Raw genomic sequence first — 12,050 nt, 5'->3', positions numbered from 1 at the left:
ATGGAATTTTGAATTTTCTCCTTCAATTTGCTGCTATTCCTGTGAAACGGTGAAAGGGTTAACAAACCTTTTGAATGTCATTTTGAATACTTTGAGGGGTGCAGTTTTTATAATGGGGTCATTTGTGGGGTATTTCTAATATGAAGGCCCTTCAAATCCACTTCAAAACAGAACTGGTCCCTGAAAAATTTTGATTTAGAAAATTTGGTGAAAAATTGTAAAATTGCTGCTGAACTTTGAAGCCCTCTGGTGTCTTCCAAAAGTAAAAACATGTCAACTTTATGATGCCAACATAAAGTAGACATATTGTATATGTGAATCAATATATAATTTATTTGGAATATTCATTTTCCTTATAAGCAGAGAGCTTCAAAGTAAAAAAAAAAAAAATGCTAAATTTTCTATTTTTTTTCATCAAATTGTGAAATTTTTCACCAAGAAATGATGCACTTATCGACAAAATTTTACCTCTAACATAAAGTAGAATATGTCACAAAAAAACAAATTCTGAATCAGAATGAAAGGTAAAAGCATCCCAGAGTTATTAATGTTTAAAGTGACAGTGGTCAGATGTGCAAAAAATGGCTGGGTCCTACAGTGAAAATTGTCTGGGTCCTTAACCCCTTAAGGACCAAAGGCGTACAGGTATCACCGCGTGCGGAAATGTCCGAATTATAAAAATATATCATTAATTAAACCGCTCGGTCAATGGCGTGCGAGCAAATAAATTCCAAAGTCCAAAATAGTGCATTTTTGTTCACTTTTTATATCATTTAATCCTTAACAAGTCCTATCAATGCAAAAATGGTACCGTTAATAACTTCAGATCACGGCGCAAAAAATGAGCCCTCAAACCGCCCCATACACGGAAAAATAAAAAAGTTATAGGGGTCAGAAGATGACAATTTTAAACGTATTCATTTTCCTGCATGTAGTTATGATTTTTTCCAGAAGTCCGACAAAATCAAACCTATATAAGTAGGGTATCATTTTAATCGTATGGACCTACAGAATAAAGATCAGGTATCATTTTTTCCGAAAAATGTACTACGTAGAAACGGAAGCCCCCAAAAGTTACAAAACTGCGTTTTTTTTTTTTCAATTTTGTCGCACAATGATTTTTTTTTTCCATTTCACCGTAGATTTTTGGGCAAAATGACTGACGTCATTACAAAGTAGAATTGGTGGCGCAAAAAATAAGCCATCATATGGATTTTTAGGTGCAAAATTGAAAGAGTTATGATTTTTTTAAAGGCAAGGAGCAAAAAACGAAAATGCAAAAACGGAAAAAACCCCGGTCCTTAAGGGGTTAAGCTTCAACAATAATCTAATAATTTGGACACCTAAGGCCGTGTTCACACTATGGAATTTCCATCTGGAATTTGACTTAGGAATTTCAGTTGAAAATTCCGGTGCTGCAGAATCCCATTGCTGGCAATGAAATTTCGCTGCACAGTGCACACTACGGAATCTTAGCAGCAAATATTCAGCTGCTGAAATTCTGTCTCATAAATGTAGAAATAATATAAAGGGGTGTTGTTAAAATATAACATTTATTCATACAAGAATATAAAAGCCACCAGATGGAACAGTGTAGTTACCCAAAGGTGCTGTAGAGACAGAGAAAAGGAGATCCTCAATACTCCAATGTTTCGGAGTTGGCATAGAGGATATTAATAGAATAAAGAAATATTACTTTACACTCCTGATAGATATGCGCTGTGCATTTATTCTGGAGAGCACTATAGAGTTTTTAAAAAATCTATTGCACGCATTCCCAACACGTTTCTGTCGGCATGCTATAATACAAGGCGCACAGGGACATCCTCAGGGGAACCTAGTACAGCCAGAATAATAGCTCAATAATGATTCCTAAAACAAGGGTGCATCTATATAGTTTAAATGTGCATTCCTTAAATGTGGATACAAAAACATTGCACTGCTGTTAAGTCATCCGCGCAGGAACATCCCGATGCCAGGAAGAGTAACCCATAGTTTGCTTGGGGAACCACTTTACCATGCTTGAGCAAGGTATACGATGTAATCCCGCAGTGGCAGGATGCCGGAGAGGTCTCCCGGTGTTCTGGTTAGGCTCATGGTGAAGCCGGTGGAATCCACCGCAAAGACTTTGTCATCTGTGGGAATGGCAATGATCCTAATGCAGAGCTGACTAATTCTCCTTAATAAAGGTTGTTTTATACCAAAAAAATCCTTTTTTATTAAGTGTTCAAATATGAAATCTAGTTCATCAGATAAAAAAAAAAAGAGACCATGATAAAATATTTATATGGAGTGTGAATGAGAACTGTACATGCTGTATAGAAATAAAAATAAATGTTGATACTTGTTGTCACTTAAGTGGTGCACAGCATTGTGATGTGTATTTTCTTATTGACCTGGTTAACTGGAGCGTTTGAGATCAGGAGACATGCATGAGAGCCCTAGGCGGTTGCTATTTATATAAAAGATTCTTCGGTACGTATGAAACCTTTAGAAAAAAAAAGTCCCTCTATACTTTTAGCTCAAATAGTATAGTTCAATATAAAAGTGTTGAAAACATATTTACGTAAAGGGGCATTCCAGCCACATTTATTGTACATGCAGAAAATAAACAATATAAGGGGGGGCATATCTATTGGAATAATGGGCTCCTGGGGCTCCTTTTACACTTCATTATGCAGTGTTTGTAAACATAAGCATCCGTCATATATAGGGTCCCATAGTAAAAGGGTGTGTTACGCACAGTATGTGTTCATTTGCTGCATCTATCTCGCAGACCCCGCTGCATATGTCTCGATCGGAGACCAAAATGACAACCTTTTTGGACTGGCATATGGGCTCTATAGATGCGTTTACAGTGCTTAAAGTGGTACTTTTTTTTTAAATCAACTGGTGCCAGAAAGTTAAACAGATTTGTAAATTACTTCTATTAAAAAATCTTTACCCTTCCAGTACTTATTAGCAGCTGTATACTACAGAGGAAATGCTTTTTGTTTTTGAATTTCTTTTCTGTCTGATCACAGTGCTCTCTGCTGACACCTCTGTCCATGTGTGGAACTGTCCAGAGCAGCATAAATTTGTAATGGGGATTTTCTCCTGCTCTGGACAGTTCCTGACACGGACAGAGGTGTCAGCAGAGAGCACTGTGGACAGACAGAAAAGAAATTCAAAAAGAAAATAATTTCCTCTGTAGCATACAGCTGCTGATAAGTACTGGAAGGGTAAAGATTTTTTTTTAATAGAAGTCATTTACAAATCTGTTTAGCTTTCTGGCACCAGTTGATAAAAAAAAAAAAATGTTTTCCAATGGAGTACCCCTTTAAAGGGGTACTCCACTGGCCAGCGTTTGGAATATTTTAGTTCTGAACGCTGTGTGCGCGCTGCGGGGTCGCTCCACACCCCCTCATGACGTCAGGACACTCCTCCTCAATGTAAGTCTATAAGAGGGGGCGTCACGCCCCCTCCCATAGACTTGCACTGAGGGGGCATGTCCTGATGTCATGAGGAGGTGTGGCCGAACACCGCAGCGTGCACACAGCGTTCAGAACTAAAATATTCCGAACGCTGGCCAGTGGAGTACCCCTTTAACGCTATCAACACTTATTTCAGACAACTGCGGGAGACCTGTTTCTACCTTATGCCCTATGGACAATGGAGAAATATCTCTTGTTTTGTGTAAAAGTTCTTATTGTCGGCTTCTTACAGAGCTACAGTACATTTAGGATTGTTGTGATGAACTTAATACTATGGGGTTATACACCTGACTTTCAGACTGAACAATTCAAACCCCCCCCCCCCCCCCCCCCCCCCGGCAGTGTGTCTCTCGGGGAAGGGGGAGAGAACTGGGTATTTGCATTGGATTTGCATTGGCAGCATTATTTGTTCCGCTTGAGAGAAAAAGTGCCAGAAATGTCAGCAAACCTGCTCTGTTGACATTAACATGTACACCATTTATATATGAAAGATTCTTCAGTACATATGAAACATGCAGAAAAAATGTCCCACTCTATTTTGGTTGTATATAGAGATGATCGAACTTACAGTAAATTCGATTCGTCACGAACTTCTCGGCTCGGCAGTTGATGTCTTTTCCTGCGTAAATTAGTTCAGCCTTCAGGTGCTCCGGTGGGCTGGAAAAGGTGGATACAGTCCTAGGAAAGAGTCTCCTAGGACTGTATCCACCTTTTCCAGCCCACGGGAGCACCTGAAAGCTGAACTAATTTATGCAGGAAAAGTTATCAACTGCCGAGCCGAGAAGTTCGTGACTAATCGAATTTACTGTAAGTTCGCTCATCTCTAGTTGTATAGTTTAATTAAAGGGTCTAAAACAGTGGTCTCAAACTGTGGCCCTCCAGATGTTGCAAAACTTTAACTCCCAGCATGCCTGGACAGCCAACGGCTGTCCATACATAAACATAATTGCATTAAAGGGGTATGCCATGAGACCGATACATCTCACCTATTAGAACGGCCCCTAAGGCTCTTTTTACGCTGCACTATGCAGTGTCTGTAGGCGGGCATGTGCCAGATGTATCAGCAAACCTGCTCTGTAGACCTTTAAAAGGGTACTCCCATGGAAAACTTTTTTTTTTGTGTGTTTTTTTTTTTTTTTTTTAAATCAACTGTTGCCAGAAAGTTAAACAAATTTGTAAATTACTTCTATTAAAAAATCTTAATCCTTCCAATACGTTTTAGGGGCTGTATATTACAGAGGAAATTCTTTTCTTTTTGGATTTCTCTGACGTCACGACCACATTGCTCTCTGTTGACCTCTGCTGTCCATTTTAGGAACTGTCCAGAGCAGCATATGTTTGCTATGGGGATTTTCTCCTGCTCTGGGCAGTTCCAAAAATGGACAGAGAGGTCAGCAGAGAGCACTGTGGTCGTGACATCAGAGAAATCCAAAAAGAATTTTCTCTGTAGTATATCGCCCCTAAAAAGTACTGGAAGGATTAAGATTTTTTAATAGAAGTAATTTACAAATCTGTTTAACTTTCTGGCACCAGTTGATTTAAAAACAAAAATTTATAAAAAAAAAAAAAGTTTTCCACAGAAGTACCCCTTTAACATGCTGACTTCTTCCTTTTAAGCCGTTAAGAAGTTTAATGGTTTGTATTTTACTTTTGTATACAGCACGTTATATCATGTGCTTCATGTGGCTTCTTTCTAACCCCTCCAGGCGATTGATGTTTTCTGGTTACTCAGAATTTGCTTACTGTGTAGCATAAAAAGCTGAGACATCAGCATGAATTGTGGTATGTTCCTGTGCAGCTCGGTGCATTTCCTCCATTACTAGTGAAGATAATAACACGCTTGTCCCATTATTCAGCAGGGATGAGCTCTGGAAGCTCCTGGATAATCTGAAAACCACAGTGGAAGGACTGGTATCGGGCAACAGCCGAAATGTGTGGTCCAAATATGGTGGCCTTCAGAGACTCTGCCGAGACATGAGCAACATTCTTCAGCATGGGCTTGTGTGTGATCAGGTAAGAGTTTAGTTTTCTCCATTTGGGCTCAGGCCAAACTGACTCCAATATGTATTAAATCTCAAAAGCAAAATCTCCCCAATTTCACATCCCCCATGCAGCGTCAATCCTTCTATGTTGAACCCTCTGATATGTCACATCTCTCCCACTTTATGTTCACACCCCCATGTCACCCCCTCTCCCCCAATCACACATCTTCCCCATTAATAATGTGCCAGGGCATGGGGGAAACATTAAAAAAGAAAACCCTGATCCTTACCTCTCCCTGGTTTCCCATAGGTCTACCGCTGATCCTTTTCTCCTTTTTTACTGATAAAAAAATAAAATTAAAATAAACCTAATCACATATTTCTGAAGACATTTGATAGATATTAACCCCATTGTTTGGCTTTAGGTCTACAGTAAGCAGCAGAACTACTGGAACTTTGTGAAGAACAGTCCCCGACTCTTCCCTGGGTCATCTCCCCAGGTAGAGCAGGTAATGGATGATTCATGGCTAGAATGAAGCCTTGATATGATTTGGTCTCATGGCCATATATACAGTATTTGTGTTCGCAATTCCATATACATTGCTTGTATGTTTTGAAAAAATTATGCTAGATGTAAAAATTATATTTTGCCCTGTGTTTATCAGTAAGATCGGTGCTCTGCTATTACAGCCTGCCAGAGGCATACTGTATAAGCAGATCTTGAGAAGGCCTTCAGCTATCATGGTAACCAATCGGCACTCCACAGTCACATTGCGAGGTTGCTGATCGAACAGCTGAAAGCCACTGCTCCTGTCATTCACTAATCCTTTTAAAGGACATCTGCAGCAAAAGACAACTTATCCTGTGGATAGGGGATAAGTGTCTGATCTCAAGGGGGTCCGACCGCTGGGACCCCCTGCGATCTCCCAAACTGGGCCCCTGCATTGCTGCTCTATTTGAGCGGCTAATGCGCATAGCGTTGACCTCTCTGACGTCAAGGGTATGCCCCCTCCCTATACAGTTCTATGGACGAGGCGGGAATGCATGAACGCTGCCTCCCCACCTCTCCCATAGAGATACATGGAGGAGGCGTGTCAGTGGCGACGTCACGCTGCGGCCGGCATGCCTCCTGCACGGGAGACCCGCCGCAGAGCTGTGGCCCCTTGCAGGAGATTGCGGGGGGTCCCAGTGGTCAGACTCTCCTGCGATCAGACACTTATCCCCTATTCTGTGGATAGGGGATACGTTGTCTTTTGCTGCAGATGTCCTTTTAAATACTGCAATCGCTATTTATTGCAGCATTTAAGGAGCTGATAGCAGCCAACACCCGCCATCTTAGGAGCGCTTGACTCCTGAGCTCGCTTCATAGTCTAATAGCAAAAGCATGCTGTACATTACGGTGGGCATTATGGACATGTGCTGTACATGTACAGCATATGTTGCCAAGGGGATCATTTTCCATTTTATTATATACTATATTATAAAATAAACTTTCGATTAAATTTTGTAGTCTTCATGCAGACCAATAGGCCTAATAATAAGTTGATAATACCTGTTCTGTCGAAAAAAAACTTCTAAGCAGTGTCCTCCTTATCTTCAGTAACAGGATTACAATGAAGGCTAATACCAGTACATAGATAAGACAGGACCAGACCATTAACAATGTTGTGTGCTGCACTTGGGTCTTTTCGGCCCCTTACTGAGCGCCAGGTCCCATCCCGATCATTTTGTGGATAGGGATTAAGTAAATTTTTGCACAAGTTCTTCTTTAGGGTGCCTTCACATGCTAGTAACTAGCGGCAGGTTTCCCACTGCAAGGTTACCTTTCATTTGAATGGGTCCGCAGACAGTCCGCAAATCTGACACTATTGCGGACTGTCCGCTGGCCCATTTAAATGTTAGCGTAATTAGCAATGATGCCCGTACAGAGGGGGTTCATGTGATCCTGGATTTGTAGTATTGTTTCTGATTACAAAGACATTGATTTTTGTAATGGAATATCAGGGAATCCCTGGAAATGCAATGCCTAAAACTATTCACTAAAGGTGATCTATTTGAACACTCTCTTCCAACAATACCACAGTCCTCTACAAAACGAATAGTGAAGATGTGGATTAGAACATTAGCATAATGGAGGGTAGTAGGTGAAGTGGACTAGAAATGGCCAAACACTTCAGGTGAAAGGTGGCAGAACCCACATAAGTGTGTAAATTTATGGCATTTTTCTGAGGTTGTTCCTTGTTTTCCTTCTTAATCTAGTTTCTACTTCTCTGCGAAAACAGCCAGAGGAATGGTGATGGAAGTAGTGAAGATAGCGGGAAGTTATGGTTACAACATAGCCTGCAATTTCACCAGCTCTCTACACAACTCAAGGTCCTGCTTGGTAACAGACAATACACAAAGAAGTTCTATTCAGGTAATAAAAAAAAATAAAAAATACATCGGATTTGTGTTCTGATATATACACTGCTACTCCAGTTGTCGCAGCACTCTGCGCTCCCCCTTATACCTTCGCAGTAGGCCGCCGTTCACCCCCATTTATCAGCCGGCTGTCACACCAGTATTCCAACTCCATCTCACCCTGTATGAGTATTCATGTACTTCTCTCCCAAAGAGCATGTTTGGATATGCAGTATCTAGTTTTCTGCCAGCAATGACTGTACCAAAAGGAGGACGCAGATGCTGGTATTGAGCTAGGTGCTGTTATTGACTGTATCATGTTTTTGGTACTAGATTGAAGCACTTAGCAACTGAATACATTAATGACAATAAGCAAACCTCAGCCACCAGGTTTACTTAAAGGGTATTCCAGGCCAAACCTTTTTTTTTATATATCAACTGGCTCCGGAAAGTTAAACAGATTTTTAAAGTACTTCTATTAAAAAATTCTTAATCCTTTCAATAGTTATTAGCTTCTGAAGTTGAGTTGTTGTTTTCTGTCTAACTGCTCTCTGATGACTCACGTCCTGGGAGCTGTGCAGTTCCTATGGGGATATTCTCCCATCATGCACAGCTCCCGGGACGTGACATCATCATTGAGCAGTTAGACAGAAAACTTCAGAAGCTAATAACTATTGGAAGGATTAAGATTTTTTAATAGAAGTAATTTACAAATCTGTTTAACTTTCCGGAGCCAATATATATCTCAACTGGCTCCGGAAAGTTAAACAGATTTGTAAATTACTTCTATATGTGTATATATATATATCTATATATATATATATATGTATATAAAAAGGTTTTGCCTGGAATACCCCTTTAACCCCTTAAGGACTCAGGGTTTTTCCGTTTTTGCACTTTCGTTTTTTCCTCCTTATCTTTTAAAAATCATAACCCTTTCAATTTTCCACCTAAAAATCCATATTATGGCTTATTTTTTGCGTCACCAATTCTACTTTGCAGTGACATTAGTCATTTTACCCAAAAATGCACGGCGAAACGGAAAAAAAAATCATTGTGCGACAAAATCGAAGAAAAAACGCCATTTTGTAACTTTTGGGGGCTTCCGTTTCTACACAGTGCATATTTCGGTAAAAATTACACCTTATCATTATTCTGTAGGTCCATACGGTTAAAATGATACCCTACTTATATAGGTTTGATTTTGTCGCACTTCTGGAAAAAATCATAACTACATGCAGGAAAATGTATACGTTTAAAAATGTCATCTTCTGACCCCAATAACTTTATTTTTCCATGTACAGGGCGGTATGAGGACTCATGTTTTGCGCCGTGATCTGAAGTTTTTATCGGTATGATTTTTGTTTTGATCGGACTTTTTGATCACTTTTTATTCATTTTTTTAATGATATAAAAAGTGACCAAAATACGCTTTTTTGGACTTTGGAATTTTTTTGCGCGTACGCCATTGACCGTGCGGTTTAATTAATGATATATTTTTATAGTTCGGACATTTACGCACGCGACGATACCACATATGTTTATTTATTTTTTTACACTGTTTTTTATTTTTTCAAACTTTTATTAGGGAAGGGGTTAAATGACCTTTATTAACACTTTTTTTTTACATTTTTTTTGCAGTGTTATAGGTCCCATAGGGACCTATAACACTGCACACACTGATCTCCAATGCTGATCACTGGCGTGTATTAACACGCCTGTGATCAGTGTTATCGGTGCTTGACTGCTCCTGCCTGGATCTCAGGCACGGAGCAGTCATTCGTCGATCGGACACCGAGGAGGCAGGTAGGGGCCCTCCCGGTGTCCGATCAGCTGTTCGGGACATCGCGATTTCACTGCGGCGGTCCCGAACAGCCCGACTGAGCAGCCGGGTCACTTTCAGTTTCACTTTAGAAGCGGCGGTCAGCTTTGACCGCCGCTTCTAAAGGGTTAATACCGCACATCGCCGCGATCGGCGATGTGTGGTATTAGCCGCGGGTCCCAGCCGTTGATGAGCGCCGGGACCGCCGCGATATGATGCTTCATATAGCGGGAGCCGGCGCAGGACGTAAATATACGTCCTGCATCGTTAAGGGGTTAAAGAAAAGCAAAACAGGCAGATCAGCTCACTCCAAACACCGTCACAGAGGCACGGACCGGTGAGGACTACGCCGAAACCAACAGCAAACTAAAGTAAGATGTCCAGCCTTCCAGCTCGTGGATGCGATTCGCGATACTAGGTGCTCTAGGCCTTACTCATACTAGAACACTGGCCGAAACGCGTCACTTTGTGTCCCTACCTGTGTTTTTATGAAGCTATTTTGTGAATAAAGTCAAGCATCGCATCCACGAGCTGGAAGGCTGGACATCTTTCTTTGGTTTGCCACCAGGTTTACTTAGTATTTGATCTATAGAATATTCTTGCTGTTAGGCAAAACAGAGAAAAAACGGGGGTCTTGCTTCTGCCACAAGTTGGGCACCAAGACTGAAATGCTTCTTTTACATGGCTCTACTCCTTTTGCAGACACTCGGAATGATTTTTTAAAACCTGTCCAGAGGTAAAGTTGCTGAGTTGCCCATAGCAGCCAATCAGATCGCTTCTTTCATTTTTGAAAAGGCCTCTGAAAAATTAAAGAAGTGATCTGATTGGTTGCTATGGGCAACTCAGCAACTTTTCCTCTGGACAGGTTTTGATCTCCCCCTCTGATTGGTTTTGATTTAGTGTCCATGGCTGACATCCCCGCTTTTATTTTTTAGTTTATTTTCTGTCTCTTTCCAGGGACGTGGAAATCCTATCGCCCGACGCACGGGACATGCAGTTCCAGGCGCCGGCAGGTGAATTTCTCTGACATTTATCCCTAGATCAGGCAAGCTGAGCCAAACCGACAACTGGCGACACTCGGGGTGTATGGAGTGGGCTCTTAACTTGAGCCTGCTCCACACCCAGTGTCCCCCAGCTTTCTGTAGCTGGGTGCCACCGCTAGTAGCTGCTGGCAACTATTAACCCTTTAGATTGCCACTGACAACTGCATCTAAAGGGACCTTTTATCCATTCCTGGTGGTCTAGTGGGGTGGACCCGCAGTGCAATCTGTGTGTGTGTGGGGGGGGGGGGGCAATCGACTGTCGAGGTTCCTCCTCATCTATGGCCACCTGGAGCAGGCTTAAAGGAGTACTCTAGTGCAGAGTATTCCTGCTCCGTTCTGCCCGGGCTGCAAAATAAATGAAAATGAACCATCACTCACCTCCCTGGGTTCCCGCGGAGCGCCACTACAGCTGATCGGTCCTCCGGTCCATCCTCTTCATACTTCCGGGTGTAACGAAGCGTCACATGGCGCTCAGCCTATCGTCCGCAGCCGCGATGTTCAGCCTCGGCCCATAATAGGCTGAGCGCCATGTGATGCTTCGTTACACCCGGAAGTATGAAGGAGATGCACCGGAAGACCGATCAGCTGTAGTGGCGCTCCGCGGGAACCCAGGGAGGTGAGTGATGGTTAATTTTCATTTATTTTGCAGCCCGGGCAGAACGGAGCAGGAATACTCTGCACTAGAGTACTCCTTTAACCAAATGAGCACAGATGAATATATGTATAAAAATATTAAAAGTTCACATAACCCTCTCCCTCCTTTTCCCATTTTCCATACAAAAAACATGTAAACATAATAAAAATAGACTTATTTCGTATTGACCCATGCACCGTATGGTCAACGGCGTTAACATAGAATACCAAACCACAGAATTGCGTTTTTTTTTTCCTAACATCCTATCCTGTAAAAAGTATGGTCAATACCAAAATGGTACTAATACAAAGATCACATTACAGTGCAAAAAATTAACCCTCATACAACCCAATATATTGGAAAAAAAAATGTTACAGGGGTCAGGGAAAAGAAAAAAAATTCTAAAGATTTGAATTTTAATTAAACTAAATAAATTTGGAATTGTTGTAATTGGGGTGACTTAAAGTATCAAAATAACATGTAAGGTGAATGGCGTAAAAAAGAAAAAAACTAATTTGCTAAATTACATTTTATTTTTCAGTTTCACCTCACAAATACATTATTTTTTTTTTGTTTCGGAACCAATGTTATGGAAAAATGAAAGGTGTCCTTACAAAGTACAGTTGGTCCCACAAAAACAAGCCCACAAATGAGTGTGTAGATTAAAAAATAAGAATTATGGCTATTATAGGGCGA

General features: G+C 41.1%; 1 protein-coding gene across 4 annotated transcripts in view; it reads left to right on the top strand.

Annotated features, from left to right (window-relative positions):
- RUBCN (rubicon autophagy regulator) overlaps positions 1-12,050 on the top strand; it is a 60,216-nt gene that overhangs the window by 19,042 nt on the left and 29,124 nt on the right. For 2 of the 4 annotated variants that reach the window (XM_056565512.1, XM_056565515.1), the window contains exons 2-4: positions 5,330-5,486; positions 5,881-5,964; positions 7,715-7,871. In XM_056565512.1, the coding sequence (XP_056421487.1) occupies positions 5,330-5,486; positions 5,881-5,964; positions 7,715-7,871 (398 nt within the window). Of the gene's footprint in view, positions 1-5,329; positions 5,487-5,880; positions 5,965-7,714; positions 7,872-10,653; positions 10,691-12,050 lie in introns of those variants that run through there. The other 2 variants (XM_056565513.1, XM_056565514.1) reach the window with 2 other exon arrangements.

This window comes from Hyla sarda, chromosome 3, assembly GCF_029499605.1.
Source record: "Hyla sarda isolate aHylSar1 chromosome 3, aHylSar1.hap1, whole genome shotgun sequence".
Classification (NCBI taxonomy): Eukaryota; Metazoa; Chordata; class Amphibia; order Anura; family Hylidae; genus Hyla; species Hyla sarda.
Note: the sequence above shows the minus strand (reverse complement) of the source record. Positions and strands in the feature narration are given on the sequence as shown.